The sequence below is a fragment of the Calidris pugnax genome, unplaced genomic scaffold (genome assembly GCF_001431845.1).
Source record: "Calidris pugnax isolate Ruff unplaced genomic scaffold, ASM143184v1 scaffold158, whole genome shotgun sequence".
Taxonomy (NCBI): domain Eukaryota; kingdom Metazoa; phylum Chordata; class Aves; order Charadriiformes; family Scolopacidae; genus Calidris; species Calidris pugnax.
The window spans coordinates 10,233-35,292 of NW_015090942.1; the positions used below are offsets into that span (position 1 = coordinate 10,233).

The window sequence follows — 25,060 nt, forward strand, 5'->3', positions numbered from 1 at the left end:
AGGCCCTGGGCAACCTGGTCTAGTTGGGGGTGTCCCTGCTGACTGCGGGGAGGTCGGACTAGATGACCTTTGGAGGTCCCTTCTGGCCTGGACCATTCTATGATTCTATGGTGACTCCACCACTTCCCTGGGAAACCTGTTCCAATGCTTGATAACCCTTTTGGTGCAGAAATTTTTCCCAATATCCAATCTAAACCTCTCCTGGCACAACATGAGGCCCTTTCCTCTTGTCCTATCGCCTGTTACTTTGGTTCAAATCCAGCTTCTGGCACTATGCATGGAGGACTTGGTCCTTGCAGAGATGCGGAGCACCAGCTGCTGAAGTTGATACAAGCTGCAGGTACCCAGCTTCTCTGGAAACCATGCTTCATGTAAATCTCTCTCTCTTGGCCTGCCTCCAGCTTCCACTGCTATTTTTGTTTGGTGGTTGATTATAGCCTGGCCTGGGACAGATGTTCATACCAAGGAAATAGTTTCTGGCATCTCTCTTGGTCGACAAACATGAATGATGATAACCCGGTGGGACCTTAAAGCAGTAACAGCCCTTTGGGGGCTTGTTTTGGAACCGCGATGGAGAGCACATGCAGCTGTGGGCAGCTTGGGGAGAGCAGAGATGATGGTGATGGTTTGTGTCACTTCATTTTCTGGGGCCTGAGGATACTCAGAGACAAACTTGACCATAAAATTTCACAGGAAACCAAAACCAAAAATAGTAGCACCCTCTCTACGCCTCTTGGGCTGAGCAGCAGGGTCAAGGTTTTTATATTAAGTCCCCGCAAAGAACCTCAGATGCTCTTGAAAGTACCTAGAAAAGTTGTTAGACAAGGGAAACAAAAAATGGCAGGAAGTTGAGGGGTGGGGGCCATCCTTGGAGCCCACTCTGGGAGTTAGAATCATAGAATCATAGAATGGTTTGGGTTGGAAGGGACCTCAAGGATCATCGAGTTCCAACCCCCTGCCATGGGCAGGGACACCTCCCACCAGACCAGGTTGCTCAAAGCCCCATCCAGCCTGGCCTTGAACCCCTCCAGGGATGGGGCAGCCACAACTTCCCTGGGCAACCTGTCCCAGTGTCTCACCACCCTCAGAGTAAAAAATGTCTTCCTGAGATCTAATCTGAATCTTTTTTCTTCCAATTTAAAACCGTTTCCCCTTGTCCTATCATTACCCTTCCTGGCAAAGAGTCCCTCCCCAGCTCTTCTATAGGCACCCTTCAGGTATTGAAAGGCCGCTATAAGGTCTCCCCGGAGCCTTCTCTTCTCCAGGCTGAACAATCCCAGCTCCCTCAGCCTGTCTTCACAGGAGAGGTGCTCCATCCTATTTCTGTGTGCTCATCCTATTCTGAGTTATTTCAGTTATTTATGAGAGGTGCTCATCCTGTTCTGAGTTATTTCTGTGCTGGACCACTCTGGGAGAGGGAAATTACTGGAATCGTCCAGGTCTGCAGGACGTTCTGGCTGCTGCAGAGGATGGGATGTGCTGAGGGCATGCACAGCCTCATTCCCTAGGTTGTGTAAGACCAGCCTGGGCAAAAGGCGAGCACATCCTCTCATCATATCCTACATCATCTCTGGTCTTTGCCAGATATATGTAACTGCCACTCGGTGGCAGTCTGAAAACACACACTATGGCACATACAAGCACCTCAATGCAGGTAGCGGGATCGCAGCACAACGCTTGCACACGTGTGCACACAGAAACACACACGCACACGTTCAGACAACTCATAGTACGAGCACCCAGCACAGTGTCCCACCTACTCCCTGTGTCTTGAATGCTCTGTCCTCAGGCTCCTGCGAACCAAACTCTGCGTTGGGACAAAGCAGGAGGAGAAATGGCCTCAAGTTCCACCAGGGGAGGTTCAGCTGGATATTAGGAAAAAATTTTTCACCGAAAGGGTTATCAGCCATTGGAATGGGCTGCCCAGGGAGGCGGTTGAGGCACCATCCCTGGAGGTGTTCAAAAGACAGGTTGATGTAGTGCTGGGAGGTCTGGTTTAGTGATGATGCTTCTTGTTTGTTGTGTGGGTGTCTATTTTTGTCAAAATTAGGTTGACAGTTGGACAAGATGATCTTTAAGGTCCCTTCCAACCTAGAAGATTCTGTGATTCTGTGATGAGATACACAAGGGTGTGAGGTGAGGAAAGGAGGGAGAAGTGGCACAGATGGAGGAGCTGTGGGATACCCACCGTTCTCTGTGATGATCTGGGGCACTTCTTTGGCAGCTGGCGAGATGCACTGGATCTGACTGCCCACCACCAAGCCATCCATCTCTGAAAGGTCCTCGAAGGTGCAATTGACTCCCGCTGACAGCTCAGGGACGTTGTAGGTCTCCAAGACCAGCTGTAAGCAAAGAGGGAGGGAGGGAGAGATAGAAAAAAAAAAAAAAAAAGGAAAGAGAAAATACTAAGCCGAACAACAGAGCTGGGTCAGCAGGAGAGAATTACACTGGAGAGGTTGGACAAAGAGCCTCTTGCTAGAGAGAGCATCCTCCTTCAACAGAAAGCAGCGATTCAGGAGAGGGATGTGTGTGGGGAAGGGGAAGGGGATGAGATGCTGATGCTGACACAGGTGGTGGGTGGCTATGCAGGGACAACGGCACTGCATCCCAGTGCTGGCTGGGTCAGTGGAGAGGAGGGAGTGCTCACTATCTGTCATGCAAGTGTAAGGTTAGGCAGGGAGTCTTTTTTTGGGGGCCAGCTGTGAAGACTCGGGCTTTGGTGGCCCCAAGGCACGCGGTTTTCTGAGGAAGGTGACCACTACTCACAAGAGGCACTCTGCAGACTACAGAGAAACTGTAGCGCTCCAGTCTAACTCTCTACGGCCTGCTCTCCTAGCATCAGCAGATGGGGGAGCGCTCTGTCACCAAGTTCCTGTGTAAGGAGAGTCTAGTTACAGCCTTCAGTCCACCACAAAGAAACGACGTCTCTTATAAGAGGCACAGCAAACCTCTCCTGCCCATCCCACCAAAGAAGCAGTTGGCCCTGGGGACATGCTGGGGGGCTGCCATTCATTAAAAAAAAGCTGTGAAGGAGAAATTCATAGAATCGTAGAGTAGATTGTGTTGGAAGAGATCTTAAAGATCATCGAGTCCCAACCCCTCTGCCATGGACAGGGACACCTCCCACTAGACCAGGTTGCTCAAAGTCCCATCCGGCCTGGCCTTGAATACCTACAAAGATGGGACATCCACAACTTCTCTGGGCAACCTGTTCCAGTGCCTCACCACTCTCACAGTAAAGAATATCTTCTAAATATTTAATCTAAATCTCCCCTCTTTCAGTTTAAAACCATAACCCCTCATCCTATCTCTCCACTCCCTGATAAAGAGTCCTTCCCTTATCTTTCCTGTAGCCCCCTTTAGGGACTGGAAGGCCACTATAAGGTCTCCCCAGAGCTTTCTCTTTCCAATACCCCTCGTCCTATTGCTACAGCGATATTGTCCATGTTTTTAGAGTTTACAACACCCACTGGCATTGCTATGCCATTGCCCATGGTCATGAAAGAAAGGAATCTCATGGCTGGTTTCCACCATGTGTATTCTCTGGAGGAGGACCCTCATGCTGCTAACTTCCCGGACCAACTAAGGTCCTGCACCACTGCTACCCATCACTGGGGGTCCTGCCCAACCCACTAGACTGTGTCTTAACACAAAGAGGCATCTCAGTGTACTACTAGCACCTGCTGATGGCCTACTAGTTAGTATAAATTTAGAGGTTTTGTGACCAACCACGAGAGCCAGCCACTTGACGCAGGCACAAATGCAGATGCTCTCCACACGTGCCTCCTCCATGAGCTAGCTCAGGCCCCATCTGAGGTGACAGTCACTAAAAAGAGACACAAATGCATGCTGAAGTGTTGTTTCTACCAGCACAAAGAACAGAGGAGGTCAGTCCAGGTGACAAAACAGGAGAGGATGATAGCACAACATACTGCATACTGCTCGCCCACACTGTGTTTTCCTCACTTAGAGAAGGTTTGGAGCTATTCATACCAGGTGCCACCAGCAAGAAAGGCTGAGCAGACAGGCCTTAGCCCTGGCTGACATAAAGTCTGTTTGGGAGTATGTTCATTTTTGGGCAATGGGAATGGCAATGGGAAAAGGTGATTTTATTTTTTTTTATTATTTTTTTTGCTGTTGGATGGGGAGTAGGAAAAAACTTTGGTTATTTGGTTGGATTTAGCACTCAGGCTCACGAATACACTGCTAGAAATGGAGAAGGGGAAACTACTCTGCTTAACAAATATTTCTGAGCATGGGTGAAGCAGAATGAAGATGGGCCCTGCAGAAGATGACACCAATGGACAGACCAGTAGTGCTTGGCAACAAACATCGTGAGCCAGTGCACTCTCTGAACAAACACAAGTCCTACATCCCACACGCCTGCTCTGGAGCTGCTCTTACAAGGGAAGAATGGAGCCTTCTCCCAGCAAGTACCTCTTCTCAGAGATCCCAAATTAGCAGCCCTGGACTGAAACAGGCTCAGATACAATTTTCTAAGTCCTTGTTAGTACCTGAAGTCTAAAAGATTGGCCACACAGATACCTTCTCTGGCTCTGTGGATGAGAAGACAGTATTGACTGTGTTCTCATCCACGTTGACCCTCTGCTAGAACCCAGGTGAGACCCAGCAAGGAAACCACCAGCCGTTTGTTTGCTGGTGTCCCCCTCCTGATTTGCCAAGAGACCATCTGTGGTGGCTGTGTATGAGCTGGGACACCAGTCTGGCTGGGACAGGGCTGAGCCTCCCATTGAAATATTCATGCAGATTATTGGGTAACAGTCAGATGACGGCAACTTCTGATCCCAGCAGCTCTGGGTTGACTTGCCCTGCCAGAGTAACCTAGAGGTAAAGGTCTTTTATTCTGTTATCAATTTCAATCGCCCTGAGCCAGCTAGTCCCCCAGGATTTATTCCAACATGAAAGAATTCCACAACTACTGAGAGAATAAGAAAAAGAAACCTTGAACTCCCAGAAGAACAAAGGACTCAAGATGTCTCAGATCAGTTTTGTTTGAAGCCTAGGAAAGTAAAGTCACAGCAAAGTTAAGAGGCTGAAACAAAGCAGCAATGATTGGACATGCAGGCTTTGAAAGGCCGATTTCATTAGCCCTGCAGAAACCCTAGCACTCCAAAACCTCTCATCTGGAAGATGTCTGGCAGCTGCACCTTGAGCAACACCATTTACACCTTTCAGGGTATGGGGCTAGTGAACAACTCATCCAGAGATGGAGCTTTTAGGGCCTGAGTTATCAACTCAATTCCAGTCCAAACTACTATGTCCAAAAGGACAAAGTCTGAACGAAATAGGTCTCTGCCTCCTTCTCAGAGGGTGTTGGGATCTCACCACGTAAGGTACTGCTGTCATGAGCCAAGAGATAAACCACAAACTGGTTAGATCTTCAACAGAGATTTCTTGTCTCAAGTCCAGAAAAGGATCATCTACTGCTCTACCAGCATTCACCATGTGGCTTTGTTGGTTGATGACTTGAGTAGCTCGAGGGCAGAAAGGCTAAACTTTGTGCTGAGGAAGGTCACAAAAGAGCATGAACCTTCATGCTGAGAACATGAACCTTGGCAGCCTTAGGTCCCTCTGCACAGCATCCTCTGCTCCACATACTCAGTCTCCAGCAGGGTGGAGTTTTTGGTGGCTTACGAAAGACATATTTCCACACAAGGTGATAGAAAATTTGAGCTTATTGATATAACATATGGTATCCCTCGCTTGTCCTTATCCTAGAAGATCATTTCATTATTGTGTGGCAATGTCCCTTGCCTAAAGTCCATGCCAGCCATACAAAAACCCCTCTCCCAAGGAATTAAGCAGCTACACTGTATGCACACAACGCTTGCAGGGCACAGAATTCCTTCAGACCTGCCCTCAGCTCCTCACAACAAAGAGGTAAACCTCTTCCATACTTCTAGACAGGGCACAACCAAGGCCAAAATGTCCTCCCACAGCAAATCTTTCTCTGTGCCACGAAAATTGCTGGGGAAAGTAATGAACTCTGGAGAACCTCGTGCATGGAGCTGCCAGTCCTTCCCACTCATGCTGACCCCAGGTGGCACATACCTGGGTCTATCAAAATGCATGTGGGCAGATTAAACCGGGGGGGGACACAAGGATTAACGTTCCTCACCAATACGTTGTACTGGGAGACGGAGATGTTGTTGGGATGCACGGTGAGCCGGACACACTGCTTCATCTCCGAGGCGAATCTCCGCGGCTCACTGGAGCGTTCGCATCGCTCCTTCCTGGTGCACCTGAGCAAAAGGGAACAGAGAGGGACAAGAGTTAACACAAAACCAGGCTGTGAGTGTGGGGACAAACCTCCAACACGGAAGGAGCAATGGTTTTGGGTGGAAAGTCAACAGTTTGCCCTTTGGGACTGCACTAGCTGGAAAATTCATGCGCTGGGGTGCTCTGACTCCAGTGGTAGCAGCCGTGGGATAGCTCAGCAGACTGGAGAGTTGCAAGGACACCATGGAAGGAGGAAGGGTGTTGGGTGAAAGCCCCATCCCTTGGGTAGGTTGCACAGCTCTAGAGATCACAGAATCACAGAATCTTCTAGGTTGGAAGGGACCTTAAAGATCATCTTGTCCAACCGTCAACCTAACTGACAAAAATAGACACCCACACAACAAACAAGAAGCATCACCATCACTAAACCATACCTCCCAGCACTACATCAACCCGTCTTTTGAACACCTCCAGGGATGGGGCCTCAACCACCTCCCTGGGCAGCCCATTCCAATGGCTGATAACCCTTTCAGTGAAAAAATTTTTCCTAATATCCAGCCTGAACCTCCCCTGGCGCAACTTGAGGCCATTTCCTCTTGTCCTGTCGCCTGTGACTTGGGAGAAGAGACCGACCCCCACCTCTCTACACCCTCCTTTCAGGGAGTTGGAGAGAGCAATAAGGTCTCCCCTCAGCCTCCTCTTCTCCAGGCTGAATAACCCCAGTTCCCTCAGCCTCTCCTCATAAGACTTATTCTCCAGACCCCTCACCATCTTTGTCGCCCTTCTCTGGACCCGCTCCAGCACCTCAATGTCTTTTTTATGCTGTGTCTCTACCCGCATCACCGTTATAGCATAACCTTCCCCTGGCAGCCCAGAGAACTGTACTGTCCAAGATGTCCTTTACACCAAGATGTCCTTTTAGAGTATCTGTGCATAGTCCATGCTCTTTGGCCCTGCTGTGGTCCTTCTGGGCTGCTGGTAGCTCTCTGGAGGAGCAGCCCTCCAATCCATTGCCCAGCAGCTGCTAAGTAGTCCCAGTCAGGTTGAGGGTATTTTGGCATCTGGTTTGAAAGTGCCTGCCTAGAGGTGCCCACAGTTGCATCTTAAATATTCTGGTGCTGCCAATTAGTGAGAGCTCAGTAAAATTTGTGGGTGCTCTGCACCTGGGCTGCACAAGCCTTCAAAGCTGAAACCACACACTAATTGTCATGGCTTTTAGCGCTGTCACTGTCTCTTGTCTCATCTGCCCGACGTGAACACAAGCCAGCAATGTGAACTGGTAGCAGAGCACCCTGTTTCAATCCAGATTTGCATGTGCTTAGCTGAAAACACATCTGCATTTCACTCCACATGCCTTGCCAAGGCCATCGCTTCAAGGAAGGAAGGTGCCTGCCTAAAAATCCACAGGGTTAATACAAAAAGACAGCTCCAACTGCATGCCAATTACCTTTTGCCATTAAGCTAACGTTATGGACTTGCACAGGGTGCCTTCAATGGATTTTGTTATTAGCAGTGCTATTACCCCCCATTAAAATCAGCTATAAAGACTAAGTGTTAAATTATTCACCCACTCCCAGACTTCGGAGTCTTAGTTGTGCGAGGAGGAGGCTGCTCCGAGATCATCCCTCAACGTCCTTGCTCCCTGGAGCAGAGATTGTGCCTATATTCGTGGGGATCAGCAGCCAGGGATCTAAGGCAACACATGCAGAGGCCATTCAAAACCTACACGATATATGGCCATTTGAAATCATAGAATCACAGAATCATAGAATGGTTTGGGTTGGAAGGGACCTCAAAGATCATCCAGTTCCAACCCCCCTGCCATGGGCAGGGACACCTCCCACCAGACCAGGTTGCTCAAGGCCCCATCCAGCCTGGCCTTGAACACCTCATGCCAATATTCGTGGGGATTGGCAGCCAGGGATCTAAGGCAACACAATTTGAAACCATTCAAAACCTACATGATATATGGCTATTTGAAATCATAGAATCATAGGATGGTTTGGGTTGGAAGGGACCTCAAGGATCATCTAGTTCCAAACCCCTGCCCTGGGCAGGGACACCTCCCACCAGACCAGGTTGCTCCAAGCCCCATCCAGCCTGGCCTTGAACCCCTCCAGGGATGGGGCAGCCACAACTTCCCTGGGCAACCTGTTCCAGTGTCTCACCACCCTCAGAGTAAAAAATTTCTTCCTGAGATCTAATCTGAATCTTTTTTCTTCCAATTTAAAACCGTTTCCCCTTGTCCTATCATTACACCTCCTGGCAAAGAGTCCTTCTCCAGCTCTTCTGTAGGCACCCTTCAGGTATTGAAAGGCCGCTATAAGGTCTCCCCGGAGCCTCCTCTTCTCCAGGCTGAACAATCCCAGCTCCCTCAGCCTGTCTTCATAGCAGAGGTGCTCCATCCCTCTGATCATCTTCGTGGCCCTCCGCTCCAGCTGTTCCAGACGGTCCATGTCCTTTCTGTGTTGAGGACTCCAAAGCTGGACACAGTATTCCAGGTGGGGTAATATTTGAAATATTTCAAATATTTCAAAGCTTGGGATCTGGCCCAAAACTTCAGGGCTTGGCTTCTCTCTAGTGGCTGGCGCTAGGTAAAACGAGCACCCCAATTTCAAACTCAAATTGCCCCATCTTTCCGGCAGAGGAAACTTTTGTATTTCCAGTAATCATAAAGGGAGATCTCTGCCATTCTCAGCACGCTCTCAGTTTGCTCTGCTCTCCGTTCCCTGGGAGTCTTCATCCCATTAAGTCTCCTTTAGCATGCTGGATCAGGAATTTCAAACGTGCAGTCTCCAGAGGGTTGGATGGACAGACGATTAACTACTCCCCAAACCCTAGGTCCCCTCTCGCGGAACGAAAAGGCCCAGCAAAATGCAGACCTGAGATTTTTGTAAGCACTTCTATAAAACAAACAGACACGGCAATCCCATCAAAGCTCCACAGGGCGTGGGAACTTCTCTCCTGAGAATAGCTTGGAAGGAAACCCTTTTGGGCTCGGCGTCAAAAGCACAAGTGCCCAAATTCTTCAAGATGCCCCGCTACCTCTCATTTATTTCCTCCGGCTGCAGCACAGCAGAAATGTCCGGATTTTTCTAAAGTTAAACAGGCAGATAACCCAGGCTCATTTCAAGTGGAACACCACGGTAGGTTGCAAATACATCCAGCACGTTTACACAGGAGGACAACACATGGGGAGAAGTTATAAGCACCTCGAAAAGTGGTTTGTATTCCCAGCCCCACCATTGAGCAGGAATATGATAATCAGCACCTTATCTGGCTGTTTGATGGTCATACACAGTTAAGACATTTACTTCTTCAGATGAAAAACTCACTCTATATTAGACTGATGTGTCTTGCAGTGTTGATACTTGTTGTAAGGCATCGAGTAAGGTTAAGGTTAAGGTTAAGGACAGGGAACTGCTGGAGAGGGGACAGCAGAGGGCAGAAGGGATGAGGAGGGGCCTGGAGGATCTCTCTTACGAGGAGAAGCTGAGGGACTTGGGTCTTTGTCATCTTGAGAAGTGAAGACTGCGGGGGGGGTTTGATCAATGCTTATAAATACTTAAAGGGTGTCTTGAGAAGTGAAGACTGAGGGGGGGTTTGATCAATGCCTATAAATACTTAAAGGGTGGGTGTCAAGAGGATGGGGCCAGTCTTTTTTCAGTGGTGCCCAGGGATAGGACAAAGGAAATGGGCACCAACTTGAATATAATATCTTACGCCTAAACATGAGGAGGAACTTCTTTCCTTTGAGGGTGGCAGAGCCCTGGAAGAGGCTGCCCAGGGAGGTGGTGGAGTCTCCTTCTCTGGAGACATTCAAACCCCACCTGGACACGTTCCTGTGCAACCTGCTGTGGGTGGACCTGCTCTGGCAGGGGGTTGGACTAGATGATCTCCAGAGGTCCCTTCCAACCCCGTATCCTTCTGTGATTCTGTGAAGGTGTGTTGCCATCCAAAGAATGAAATTATGAAAAACCAAACCAAACTAAGCCTGGGTTTTAATATAATGTTAAGGTTGCAGTGTCAGCCTCTCAGGAATTAGACTGAAAGGAGCTTCTGCAGTCCTAAAGCTGCTCCCCGCACTGACATACTGCAAGCCAGACTTTAATTACAGGATCACACATTATTATTCCTTTTTTCCAGGGGTGACCTCGATTCTGCCAATTCTAAACTTTTGACTTCGCTGTCCGACTTTTTCAATGCAATTTCTCAATTTTAAAAAAAAGTGGGGAGAAAAAAAACCCAAAACACCCAACTTTGCCCGTGCTGGAGTCTGATGATGGGGCAGCTCTGCCAGGCTGAACCAAGCTGAGCTGGGGTCTGGGTCACCTGCAGGGTTCAGACACTCAAGTCAGCATCACAGCCCCCTTCCTGGAGCTGGCAGCTGAATTAATCCCAGGTAATTGATCCCAGCTGCTGCATAAATCAAGACTAAAGGGCTGGAGCCACCTGGCAGTGGGTTTTGTAGGTTTGCCCATGCAGAAAGGAGTGATGGGGGCTCTTCTTCAGAGCCTTTTGGTTGCCCCCATCTCCTCTTCCTTGATCACCTTGTCTATTGTGAACTGGTTTACACACCAGGCATCTGCCCAGCACCTCCAACCAAGGGTCTTCAGAGCTGAAATGTGGTGGATCTTCAGGGGAGCAGAAAAAGGGGAGCAGAAAAAGGGACGGACCTGTCATAAAGTAACCTTCTCCCTCCAGTCTTCCTCTGCACTGCCAAAAAATGTTCTACCCTGCCCCAAAAGCAGAGGAAAGTTTTTTCAGCGTGTGCAGAGGGAAATATTGCCCTGCAATACTCTGTTCTGCCCTGCCCCAAAAGCAGGGGAAAATTTTTTCAGCGTGTGCAGAGGGAAATATTGCCCTGCAATACTCAAATCCCTGCGTGGTGTCGGCTGAAACACAGACACAAACGTGGCAAAAGACCCAGGTGCTGAAAGCAGCTGCCCGGAGGGGACGTTGCAGCCCAAAAAAAAGTAACTTCAGCAATATCTAAATAGAGACAAATGGGACTTTTAATAAATAAGTACTTCCAGACACGAGTGCCTGCCTTAGGAAAGTGGTCACCTGGAAGGCAGCTGCCTGCACACGGCAGCTGGACTGTGAAAGGGATGATGAAATATCCCAACCCCGACTAATCACTTCTGTGGTCTCCGTCCAGAGTCAAGTGTGTGCCTGGGCCCTGAGAGGTCTCTTCTCTCAAGTCACAGGCAACAGGATGAGAGGAAATGGCCTCAAGTTGCGCCAGGGGAGGTTCAGGCTGGATATTAGGAAAAAAATTTTCACCGAAAAGGTCATCAGACATTGGAATGGGCTGCCCAGGGAAGTGGTTGAGGCACCATCCCTGGAGGTGTTCAAAAGACAGGTTGATGTAGTGCTGGGAGGTCTGGTTTAGTGATGGTGATGCTTCTTGTTTGTTGTGCGGGTGCCTATTTTTGTCAAAATTAGGTTGACAGTTGGACAAGATGATCTTTAAGGTCCCTTCCAACCTAGAAGATTCTGTGATTCTGTAATAATACCTAAGGTTGCGGTGACTCCGCCGCGCTCTCATCTGGTCTCTCTATTACAGTTTAGGCAGGAAAAAAAAAACAAAAACAAAAACCCAACAACCTTGTACTGCCAATAATTGTTTCGCTTTAATAAAATATCAGTGCCTCTAACAGGCTGGGTCTGTCAATATGCCGAGATCACTTTCCACTGCCATCTAACCTAATTCAGCGCTATTCACGCTATAATTAGCCGGTGCGTAACTCCCACCCAGTGGCATCACATTACACTTAAGACACCTAAAAGAGCATATTCCACTCCTGAGCTTATTTGCATAAGATTACGGCGCAGACACGGCGCTTCTCTCTACGTCTTAATAACACCTGCTATTTCATTATCAGCTGCATCCTTAACAATCGCGAGTGTCCTGCTTCTGTCCAAACCATTAAGGCAAACACTGAGAAACCCGTCCTACCGCTGAACCATGAGGAATGTTATTTCCTCCTCATCTCCCATTAGGAATAAATACCGCTAACGCCAACCCTCTGTTCGCTATCCACTAACCAATTATTTCAATAATGTTAAATTAATACTTTGCGCTTCTATAGCGTCTCTCATCCCAGGATCTCAAAGGGCTCTGCCTGGAGCTAATTAAACTTCACGACACCTCTGTGAGGTTGAAACATCACCACGCAGAGAAAAGAGAAGTGAGGCATAGGCGTACGCGTGTCAGAGAGCAGAGGTAAGCCCAGGTCTCCTGAGGATGAGATGAAGGTCCTGATACTCTGCTCTGGTGAGACCTCACCTGGAATATTGTGTGCAGGTCTGGAGCCCTCAATATAAGAAGGATATAGACCTGATGGAGAGGGTCCAGAGGAGGGCCACAAGGATGATCAGGGGGATGGAGCACCTCTGCTACAAGGACAGGCTGAGGGAGCTGGGGTTGTTCCGCCTGGAGAAGAGAAGGCTCCGGGGAGACCTAATAGCAGCCTTCCAGTACCTGAGGGGGGGCTACAGGAAGGCTGGGGAGAACCTGTTTAGAAAGGCCTGCAGTGACAGGACGAGGGGAAATGGCTTCAAGCTGGAGGGGAACAGATTTAGATTGGAGATTAGGAGAGGGTTCTTCACTGTGAGGGTGGTGGAGCACTGGAACAGGTTGCCCAGGGAGGTGGTTGAGGCCCCTTCCCTGGAGATATTCAAGGAGAGGCTCGACGAGGCCCTGGGCAACCTGGTCTAGTTGGGGGTGTCCCTGCTGACTGCGGGGAGGTCGGACTAGATGACCCTTGGAGGTCCCTTCCGGCCTGGGAAATTCTATGATTCTATGATTTGGGACCCATGAAATCATGGTTAAATCCCAGGTCTGCCATCTGGGACCTAAATCAACCTTCTGGAACCCGTTCTGTGAACACCAGCTGCAGAGGGGTATGATGCTATTCCACCTCTGCAATGAGATGCTAAGTGCTCTTCTGCCTTCGCTAGGACTTCGTCTAACCAAGCCCAGACTCACTCCACCACCTCCAGGGTTTGTCCCTAAATGTCCAAAGCTGGAAGGGTTAATCTGAAACCCAGAAATCTTTGGAGAGGCTGAGCCCAGAGCCAAGAGCTCCATGCAGCTGGGCAGACCAGGTACAAGAAGGGTCAAATGGGGTTCTCCTCCAGCTGCATACTCTTTATTTTCACCTGCTTTTGCCTCTAAGTGGAGACACATCTCCACCATCCTGTTGTAGAAAAAAAAAAATCAACAAAAATAACCTCTGTAACCTGCTCCCCCCAAAAAATCCCCAAACCAACCAAACCCCATTATTTTTCATCATCTTCTTTTTGGCTGTATCTTTGTTTCCTACACTCCCAGCATACTGGGGGGTCCTGAACTTTGATGCACCCTCACTATACAGTCCTGCAGACCCTCATCCCCATCCCACCCCATCAGTTTACCCTGAAGAGTCCCTCTCGGACTTCTCTGGAGCATTGCACCTCCCCTTCCTCCCACCTCGGGGTTGTGTCTTTGCCATCCAGACCTCATGGTGGTAAAACCCCTGTGATCACAGCATCTGCAGGCAATGGAATTTGGTTCAGGAGGCTGAAGGTGACTGAAACAGGAAGATCCCTTAGGACCATGTAGGAGCAAGGGATGAGGAAAAAAACTGGGGAAAATATGCTGCTTGCAGAGGGAAGGGAGCAGAGGAGATGTGATGCTAAGAACTAGGTGTTGATTGAGGCCACCCCTCATGAGAGCAGTGAGGTGGGACAAGTGCCTCCAAGGGGAATATTTCCTTGCCCCTCCCATTTCTTGTCCATCTCTCCATCCCACCACTGCCTGATATGCCTGAGTTTGCGTTGAGAGACTCCTGATTTCTCAGCAGAGGGAATTGAGAAGGTACTGGTGTGCCCTCCCCTCCCAAGCAGGGTGCTTAGAGGTTGGCAGACCTGCAGATGTTCTTAGGACCTGAGCCAGAGCACCCCTCCAGCTCCCATTTCTTGCACCAGGATGGAGACACACACTGCACCGAGAGCTCTACAGACCAAGATGTCCAGCGTTCTCCCTGACCATGCATTAGGGTCAAACTACTTCACAGTCCCATGAGCTTTTCCTTTGGTCATACCTGCCAGCAAGGCAGCCCTTCGTATGGCTTGTGATGGCAAATTAAATGCATTTAAAAGGCACAATGGCCCTTGGACCTGGCCTTTTGAGTAGTAATTGTTTTCCAAGACATGCAAAAACCCTGATAAGATGATGCAGTGAGTTTCTCTCACAATTTGGACTTGCAGAGTTGGAGGTGGATGGCCCTTGGACCTGGCCTTTTTAGTAGTAATTGTTTTCCAAGGCATGCAAAAACTCTGATAAGATGATGCATTGAGTTTCTCTCACAATTTGGACTTGCAGAGTTGGAGATGCTCAGCTGCTCCACAGACCCATGCGGTGCCCTGGGGCCACAAGGCTTTGGGGAGAGGTGGAAAGTTGTTCTGCTAATTCACACCATTAGCCAGATCTGGTGGTCCCTGCTGGAGACCAAACTAACTGAGACTGACACCCTGAGTGGACAAAACAGGCAGAGATAAATAGTCCTGGGAGGAGAAAGCCAAGGAAGAAATTTCTGTAAACCTTTTTTTTTTTTCTCTTTTCTTTTGTGGGGAGGTGGAAATAATGCAGTCCCAAGACCAGCATATAGTCCTGACAGAGCCTTTCTTGTTTATATCCAAAGCTGTTGAAAAAGGAGAAGATTTTGATTCTCTGTTCTGTAAACCTTTTTTTTTTTTCTCTTTTCTTTTGTGGGGAGGTGGAAATAATGCAGTCCCAAGACCAGCATATAGTCCTGACAGAGCCTTTCTTGTTTATATCCAAAGCTGTTGAAAAAGGAGAAGATTTTGATTCTCTGTTTTCCTTTTTTTTTTTTTTCCTTCATTTTCCCAGAAGCAGACTAAAATATCCAACTATTCTATTTCACAAAAAAAAAAATTAATGTCAGTTTTCTGGCAACGGAAAAGGTCTTATCTGTAATTTTGTCAATTAAAAACAATTTTCGAGACAAAAGAGTGGTGATTGGATCTGATCAGACATTTTTACTCAGAACAGAGGGGCTTTTTTTTACAAATGGCAATTAGCGCATTATACGTTTTTTTTTAATCTGAAAAAAAAATGATCTTACCATTAAAAAAAAAAAAGAAATCCAAGAAATAAAATCCAAACAAATTAATCCTTTTTGGAGAAGCCTCACAATTTGATGCACAGCAGTTTTTTGTCTTTTTTTTTAGCTGTTTTTGCATTGCAAGGCTCATAATCTGGCCAGGGAGGTGGGCTTGCAGGGAAGTCGAGGGATGTGGAACATCTGTATTTGATGCCAAATGTTTGGGGGAGCAGCATGAGAGACAGCTCAATGGTTTGGGTCAGCTCAGCAACCACCACCTCCAAACAGGTAATTTACAGGCATCAACTGTTTCGCAAAAGGTTTTGACATTTCAGCTTTTTTCCTTTCTGATTCCAAACGGTGACATTTCCTGCAGGGGACAAATTCACTCACCCTTTGACAGAATAATCACAGCCACCCTTTCCTTACACCTTCCGACCAGCACTGGTGAACCCAAGGTGGCAGGTGGGAACCAGTGCACACCCTATTTACACCAACAAGGACAAGCCACCGGGGCAGGATGGACCATTTTGATGGGACACAGCCTCAGAGTTGGGATTTGCTTCCCCAATCTGTTCATTGCTCGGCATTTTGTTGTGGTCTGGGGTCATTCCAAGGTCCCCAGTTTGTGCAAGTTGGAGTTGTTGCCCCATCCCATTCCTAAGCCCTTCCCAGTTCTGTGTCTGTGTGCTTGGACACAGTTGCCCACGCTTTTTCTGATGTCTCTTCAGCTCTTCCCCTTAAATTCACCTGCATTTTGGTCCTCTCTCCTTCTCAAGTTGTCTGTCTCCTTGACTCCTATCACAAGGGTTTTCATGTGTCCCCTATTCTCCTCATGCCCAACCAACAGGCAATAGGATATAGAATCATAGAATCATTCAGGTTGGAAGAGACCTTTGGGATCATCGAGTCCAACCTTCTACCCTACTCTACAAAGTCCTCCCATACACCATATCCCTCAGTACTGCATCCAAGGGTTCCACATACTGCTTCCCATATGGGGAAGGAGAACATGGGCCTGGGTAGTGCAGGGATAGGGAGAGGGGAGGAAGGTGGGGACAAAGGGTCCAGCAGCCAGGTTGCACATCCCAGACTCTCCACGAGGACAGCGATGTTCAGGACTGGTGTGAACACTCCCATGTCTAAGCTACAAACGTTCTCACCCCTTCCCACGCTCCATAATCTGACCTTTCTGCCACCTCCAGTGGTCTCTTTGCCCAGGTGCTTTCGATAAACACATCCAAGGAGAAAGTTCAAGAAAATTCCCATGGAGGAGGGTAGAGGGGATGAAGGGAAACTTTCAGGGAAATCCTATTTAGGTCTCAGTTTGAAGACCCTGAGAAGCCCAGGTGGGCCCAGCTGTCCTGGAGCCAGATAGGACTAGAGACACAGATTTTTCTATTTCTTCGATCTCTTTCTCTCCCAGGGGAAATCTGAGATTTCCCAGCCCAGAAAGAGCCCATGGTGAGGTAGGCTGCACTTGTAGGTGGCTGACACGGGTCAAACTGAAGAGGTTCCCCTGTCCCTAGCTCAGTACAGACCAATAAACTGGGAATCTGAAATCTAGTGTAGAGTGCAGGCACGGCCCAGGAGCAGCTCTCCTTGCCCCCGAGAGGAAGGGACACTTCTTCCAAAATGAAGTAACAGAAAGGATGGATGTTCCTCAAAGTCTTTGGACTTGTACCACACCAGCATTTGTGTCCTGGGCAAACCTGGGGCAGGCAACAGAGCCTGGGAGGTGACAGGGAGACTTCTGTCATCACCGCATCGCTTGAGTTTTCCCCTCTCTACACAAAGCCAAGCAGCTTCTGGAGGAGGGTCACCTGATGTCCTACCTGTCTCCCCAGCACAAGCATTGCACAGAGGATGGCCCAAGACTTGTTCTGCCCCAAGTTCTTGCTCAGAGGCCAGAAGGGACATCTATCTACTCGAAGACCAACCAGGTAGGTCGGCGATGCCTTTTGCAAGGTGGTCAGCAGAGGGAGCTCAGTGGAAGCCAAGTGCAAACCCTCCTCATGACATTTTCAACCAGGGCTTGGGACAGGAGTCCAGGAAAAGGGACTACAGGACACAAGAGAGACATTCATTTCCAGGAGGCTCTGGAGATTCAAACTATGTGGGCTGTGGTGGTCTCAATCAGTCTCGTTAGCCTGGTCCCTCTTCCAGGATGAGATGCGATACGACAGCTTCATTTTTTTATTGGGGCAAAGTTTTTGGTTTCCCAGTTGGAAAGAAGGATGAGACAGGAAGGGAGCAATTAAAGGGATCTGGGGACGTAATAAGAGGTTTGTTTGAGCCACAGGCTGACCAACGTGCAAAGGCAGCTTTGTGTCTCTTGTGATGGTTTTATCACAAGGGGGGAGCAAGGCTGGGGAAGGAGGGAGCAGATGAAATTTGCCTTTCCCCCTGCTGGAGCCAAAGCAATTTTCTGGCTGGAGTCAGGAAAAGGAAGGAGATTCAGTCCCACTTGCATGTAAAGTTTAAGGTCAGTTTTAGCAATGTTTTGACATTTCCAGGTTCCCTCGGGGTCCTAAGAATAGGGATGCCATAAATGTCGAGACGTAGACATAATTGGCTTTAAACTTTACGTGGCGGTGTGGCAAATAGCCATCCCACCCTGGCTACTCTTCCTGGCCCCCGGGTTGCCCTCCATCCCTGCCAGAGGGTAGCTGAAATTCACCTCTCCTTGGCATGAAGGAGTTAAATTTTATTCACTGCTTGGCATACTCCATTCCATACAGAAAGGCAGGAAAAAATGGACAAATCCAAGCTGAGATCATGCACAAGATCATTTCTGGGAAACCTGTCCTGGAGGTGAAAGGAGGGGAAGCTCTCTCAGAAAATTCAAACCCAGCTGAGGAAGGAGTCAGACCCTTGTTTTTAACCTCCCCAAAAAACATGCTCTTTGGGAATCAAAGATGAGTGTGGGCAAAAAATAGGAAAAAGGCCATGGGGCTGACTTGGGAAAGCCAAAGGAGCGGGGGTTCTCTCAAAGAGAGATGGAAAAGGTAACTCAAGAAAGCTGAAATTCACTTTTGGGAGCTTTGCATCTCCCCAGGGCAATTTTGCAGGGACCACGAGCCACGAAAAGTTTCAGACTACTAGCAAAAGCTGAATCCCACCCTGCTCTTTTCAATGTCCCAGGGGGGAAAGCCCTGGGGGTGAAAGACCAGAAATCCCCTCCATCCTTGGGCTGCAGTTTTGGGGAGGGAAATGCCCCCCTGCCAAAGCTGCCTCTTCCCCACACCCCTCCTGCTCCCGCCGCCACCGACCCTGTCGCTTCGCCAAACGGAGTGAGGATGCTAATTGCTCTGCCTGCTAATCTATTCTAATGCATGGTAATAGAAGCCGAGTTTCTGCCCTGATAACTCTCCCGGCTTATGCTGCAGAACGGCAATCCCACCGCCCGCCCCTTATCTCTGTCCCCAGGTGGGCTCCTCCCTCTATTGCTGCCATGGAATAAGCCCACCCCCGGAGCCCCCCGCGGGGTGTGGGTACCAGGGATTTACTCTTCCATCTCCCGCCCTACAAAGCCTAAACAGCATCCCTTCTCCCTGCTCTGGGGGATTTCGTGCTCCTTTCTCCTTCCCCTCACCCCCCCTCTCCCCAAATTTCCAGAGCTGCAGGAACTGGGGTTATTCAGCCTGGAGAAGAGGAGGCTGAGGGGAGACCTTATTGCTCTCTACAACTCCCTGAAAGGAGGATGTAGAGAGGTGGGGGTCGGTCTCTTCTCTCAAGTCACAGGCAACATGCCTCAAGTTACACCAGGGGAGGTTCAGGCTGGATATTAGGAAAAATTTTTTCACTGAAAGGGTTCTCAGCCATTGGAATGGGCTGCCCAGGGAGGTGGTTGAGGCACCATCCCTGGAGGGGTTCAAAAGACGGGTTGATGTAGTGCTGGGAGGTATGGTTTAGTGATGATGCTCCTTGTTTGTTGTGCGGGTGTCTATTTTTGTCAGTTAGGTTGCCAATTGGACAAGATGATCTTTAAGGTCCCTTCCAACCTAGAAGATTCTGTGATTGTGTGATAATCTTGCCTGGGGGGGATGTCCTGGATGGGGCTATCACATTCAACCTGCTCCCCTGCTTGTTCAGAGGTGGCCCAAGGACCACACCGGCTCACGCACTGCTGGGGTGCAGCCACAGACAAGCCATTTGTGTGCACACATGTGTGGTGGCCAGACAAGCCATTTGTGTGCACACATGTGTGTGCCTCCGTAGGCAGATCCCTGAGGAGCATTTTGATGGCTCATTCAAGCCTGAGATGAACGGGAGCATTTCACATGCAAATCCCTGGAAACCTGGAGCCTGCGTGCGACGAAGAATTAGAAATTGTTTGCTGGCACAGTGTAGAAATGAGGGAGGGGGGGGTCTGTGGAAGGTGGTGTGAAAATACACTCCTCAGCGTGACAGAAAGGCTCTGCTCCTCCCATGACTGCCATCGTGTGAGAGAGACCTCGAGAGCCATCGAGAGAGACCTCAAAAAACCCCAACAAGCTCTGCAGCATCAGTCAGCCCCCAGAACCACACAACTTTGGGAGGAGGACTTGGCTCCAGGTGGGTCCCAGCCTTGGGCTGCAGGTGATGGTGGCATTTCAGCCTGGGCAACTCTACTCTCATTGACTTCAGAGCCCAGTGGGACCCGTGGCATGAAGCCATGCCCTGACGACCGGTGGCATTTGTCACTTCCCATATGACACCACAAACTCTCTTGAAGCAGTGATTAGCAGCAATTGTGCTGGACAGGCACAGGTCCCTAGAAGAAATCTATTCACCGCCATAGAAGCGGTCTGAAAAAAGCCAACGTGTCTTTTTGACATCTGGGAGGATGGGTATCAACCTGCCTTCATCCACTGACCCTTTCCGACCTCCTGCAAGGGTCAAAGACACAGGGAAAGGACATCTCAGAAGCTGCAGGGTCTCTGCTACGCTGTCCCTTAAATCACAGCCCTCTGACTCCTTTTGCTGCCCAACTAACCAGGCACAACACAAGCCTGGAAGGTAAAGGTAGGAGGAGAACCTCAAATGACCAGCAGCAGGGAGACCTCACACACACGAACTGCAGTCAGTCCCGAGCACTGAGAGGGTCCACAAGAAAGAAAACACAGGAATCTGCCTTGGAACCATCTTTTGCCATCTGTCCATAGGAGACGGGGCTTCAAATGAAGATGGAAAAGCCCCTGAAGATTCAGCTGAAGGCCACCTGAGTAATACAAGCTTCTGTCTCTGAAGGAGGCAGTGAAATAACTTTCCCAGCCCTGAATTCACTTACAGTCATTTTAAAGAAAATTAAAAAAAGAAGAAAGCGAGAGAAAGGGAACAAGGTTGCTAGATAAGGCAAGTAATTAATGAACAAAATTACTTTTCCCAGAGAGCATCCTATCATGGCGCTTCCTATTCATGCTAATAATATTTGTGAGTGTCTTCCCCAGAACCTGGGTAGATAACACCTACGCTCTCCCGTGCTACTCCTCTGCAAGGGCTGATGCAAATAATTTGTTCAAAGGGGATGAAGCTCTTTGTTCATGGCCTGATTCAGATGCCTGGGAACACCATCCCTGAATTCTTCATGGGAGCTTCTCTCAAGTAACTCCGGAGAAACGAATTTGGTCTTTTCCTTATCACCGTGGCCCACATGCCAAGCATCAGTTGGTGAAGAGGACGTGAGGTGCCCATGCCTCCAAAAAGGTAACATTTGGAGTGTGTTGTTCAGAGATCAGAGTTAATCCAAATCAGTGGTCCTGAGATTTCCCCAGGAATCCCTGCCAAGGCTGCAAGTGAGACCCAGGAGCTCTAAGAGATGAGTAGGAGGCTTTGGTGCCACTTCAGCCTCACCTCTTAAAGGACAAACAGAGCAGGAAAACTGCAAGCGAGGAGCACAGCATCTGTGTTCAAGGAGATTTGCAGGGAAGCCATGGGAAGGACACTGTAAGGGGTCCCCCCTTTTACAGAATCACTGACTCACTGCCAGACTCAGCCAGCGTGTAATTTAATTGCTCTTTTGCTGTTAGCATCTGCTGCTCTGACTTGGGGAAGCGTAGCAAGAAGAGAGGAAACATTTCCATGGGACAGACTGCTGAAACACTGGTTATTGAAACCCTCCCCTCTAGAAACCCCTTGCCCCAAAACAGCTTCACCCAGAAAGGTGCAGGGAATAGGGGATCCTGCAGAGTTCCTCAAACCAGGCTGTCCCTCCCCACTGCTCCTGTTGACTTTCATCCATATCTCCCTTTTCACGTCACTCTTCAGCTTCTTCCCTTCCCTTTCCCTCCTCCTCCGTCCATCTGCCCATGTCCCCCGGCGGCAGAGCCAACAGACGTTGACGTGTGCTGTAGCTCTGGTGTTTGCTGCTGGCAGAGACAGCTCTTCCCTTCGGGCCCAAACTTTCCCCGTGCTTTGCAGCAGTACAATTAGAAGCTTGAAAAAAAAAAACCCACAGGACAGTACAGAGAGAATTACATCGAGCCCCCGTTGCCATGAAGACCTCAAAAGGAAGGTCTCCAGATGCCCCGTGGCTCTGGTTGGAGAGGAGAGGCACTCTACAAGGACAGTTAAGCCTCACTGGGGAAAAAATAAGCTGAAGGACCTCTTAGCCCAGGCTTGGCTTTCTCTGTGTGATGTGAAACCACTGTGATGGGATTTGCTGCCTGAAGAAGACAGGCACATAAGCAGTTTCATCAAGTCGACCCAGACCTGGAGAAGAGAAGGTTCCAGGGAGACATAGCAGCCTTCCAACACCTAAAAGGGGCCTACAGGAGAGATGGGGAGGGACTCTTGATCAGGGAGTAGAGCCATAGGATGAGGGGGAATGGTTTTAAACTGAAAGAGGGGAGATTTAGATTAGGCATGAGGAAGGAAATCCTCCCTGTGAGGGTAGTGAGACACTGGAACAGGTTGCTCACAGTAGTTGTGGCTGCCCCATGCCTGGAGGTGTTGAAGACCAGGCTGGATGGGGCTTGGAGCAACCTGGTCTGGTGGGAGGTGTCCCTGCCCACGGCAGAGGGGTAGAACTAGATGGTTTTTAAGGTTCCTTCCAACCTGAACCATTCTATGATTCTTTGATTCTGATTCTATGATTCAGACCGTGTCTGAAGCTCCTGATTGATCTCTAGGGCATTTGTCTCTTCGGAGAAAGGGAAAAGCACAGGCTGAGCTGGACGCACAGCCTTCATCAGGCAAACTCTCTCATAGGTCATAAGTAAAGGATAAAATGTGCTTACATGGTAGTTTTCAGGCCCTCACATCACTGATGCACAGGGTTTTGGTCAGAGCTAGAGCTTCCCAACTACCTAAGTCAGCATTTCACCCCAACTCCAACACAAATAACAATAAAAGCCATACTCAAAGTATGCCTTATCTTGATTTTCACAGCTCAGCTCCTTCATAATGTGCACTAGGAAAGGGAATCTGGGGGGGCAAAGGAATAACAGAGCAGGAATTATTTTAATCTCACTCTCACTGCCCTTCCCGGCCCAAGCTCACTCCAGCCAAAAAGTCAGAGAATAAGCTCAGTTCCCCTCCTCCTGAGGTTTTTGTCCCTGCTGAACACCAAGAACCACATCAGGCAGCCTCAGGTCCCTCCACAGTAGTTGTCTACCCAGTGAGGAGAGCAACCTGGCTCTGGAGATAGGTTTGGAGTTGAGCAAGGATCCACCCAGAACCAACTCATAAGAAACAGAAGGACCAGGACTTCAGACGACCCTAGAAATGGTCCCTACCTCATTGTTTTGCTGCTTTAACCATTCATTAAAAGGAGGTCCTCAGGCACTATTTGCCTAAAACACACGAGGAGGAGCTCCTAGTCCAGCTTGATACCCTACCGAGCCTGTCCTTCACTCCATGAGGCACAGGAAAGCATTCCCTGACCTGTGGCTTTGCTGGGGATCTCAACTAAAGCTCCAGCAGCAAGGAAAAAGCTGTCGGCACGTGATGTATGAATTTCCCCTCCTCTGTGCACGGCTGGAAGGGATGGGTTAAACGCTGAAAAATTGCTGTGGCGCCATGAGTGACCCCCGGCAGGCTGGGTTGTCAGACACACGGCAGTAGAGCCATTTGTTATACATTCCAGGTGTCCATCTCTCACACACGTTTTCTTACTTTCCTTCCCTTTGAAAGCATGGAGTTTCTGGGGAAAACTTGCACTGTGCTCCTCTCTGGGAGATTCTGAGGCTACCGGGTGTGCAGGGTGGCCAGATTGCACAGGTGGATGTGATGGGAGTCACCAGGAGAAGGTGTTATTTCTTCTGGCTGCGACAGTGCAGAGCAATGCTCTGACACATGCTGTGAAGTCGTGACAGTGTGGATCCTGGGTGGATGTGATGGGAGTCACCAGGAGATGGTGTTATTTCTTCTGGCTGTGACAGTGCAGAGCAGTGCTCTGATACATGCTGTGAAGTCGTGACAGTGTGGATCCAGTGTGGGTAGGTGATGGGAAAGGTCTGGGGATGCTGAAAGAGGTAGGAATTCAAGCACAGTTTGCTGGTGTTGGCTCTTAGGCATGATCCACCCATACGAGAAACATCTTTTCCCAACATAGTACAATGATGCACAAGAGCACAACTATACCTGCAAAGAGCAAGAGAGTCCTTCTAGACTTGAATCATAGAATGGTTCAGGTTTTAAAGGACCTTAAAGATCATTGAGTTCCAACACACTTGGCATGGGCAGGGACAACTCCCACCAGACCAGGTTGCTCCAAGCCCCATCCAGCCTGGCCTTGAACCCCTCCAAGGATGGGGCATCCACAACATCTCTGGGCAACCAGTTCCAGTGTCTCACCACCCGCACACCAAAGATTTTCTTCCTCATGTCTAATCTAAATTTCCCCTCTTTCAGTTTAAAACCATTACCCTTCATCCTATGGCTCTACTGCCTGATCAAGATTCCCTCCCCATCTCTCCTGTAACCCACTTCAGGGACTAAAAAGCTGCTATAAGGTCTCCCCAGAGCCTTCTTTTCTGCAGGATCAACAACCCCAACTCTCTCAGTCTGTCAAGAAAGTCCTTCAGGGCTCTCAGTCCTTCAGGATCAACCCCATGATGTCCAATCTAGAATCCTGGATTCAAACCAGCTGTCTTACAGGTTGGTGACTGAACTCAGGTTTTTAGTTGCATGACTACAGTCTGGCACCAGGCGCTGAGGGGAAGACGAGGCAGCAGAAACATAGCCCGTGGTGGGTTTGTGGTCTCTGGTGGGCTGTAAAACAGGGAGAGGACTCTTTGAGACATCACGGTTGGATCTAGAGTTAGGTTGATGTTCTGCACGTAGTAAGGTGGTGGTATAAAAAGATCTTGGTTACGTGCTTATGTTGTGAAGGTAAAGGACAGACTTGGCAATAGGCTGAAATGCTTAAGCCCCACTTCAATCATCCTGCTCAACATGCTGAGGGAAAGCAGAAGCTGGGACATCAAATGGGACAGGCTGTAGCGGGCTCATCCTCACTCATCCCTGACTCAGTGAAGACAGCAGAACCCTTCATCACTCGATTACAGTGTGGGTCTGGGCTCCACTTGTGCAGAGAGCTGCTGAGCTCGGGATGGTGCATCAGAGGAGGCTTGGACCGGTGTTTATCTCAGACTGCAGATGTGTCCACAGGAGCATGGGTAGGTTGGCAGAGCCAGGAGACAATGGCACTTGGTGCAAGCTCCAACCCACCCCTTCCCCTGCCGTAGCCATCCCCACAGCCTGGGGTGTTAAGTGTCATTTGA

General features: G+C 49.2%; 1 protein-coding gene across 1 annotated transcript in view; it reads right to left on the reverse strand.

The window, feature by feature from the left end:
- LOC106893684 (plexin-A4-like) overlaps positions 1-25,060 on the reverse strand; it is a gene marked incomplete at its 3' end in the record, with an annotated part of 465,431 nt that overhangs the window by 3,878 nt on the left and 436,493 nt on the right. The window contains exons 5-6 of the mRNA XM_014951857.1: positions 6,140-6,263; positions 2,185-2,342 (exon numbers count right to left, since the gene is read on the reverse strand). Coding sequence (XP_014807343.1) covers positions 2,185-2,342; positions 6,140-6,263 — 282 coding nt within the window. The remainder of the gene's footprint in view (positions 1-2,184; positions 2,343-6,139; positions 6,264-25,060) is intronic.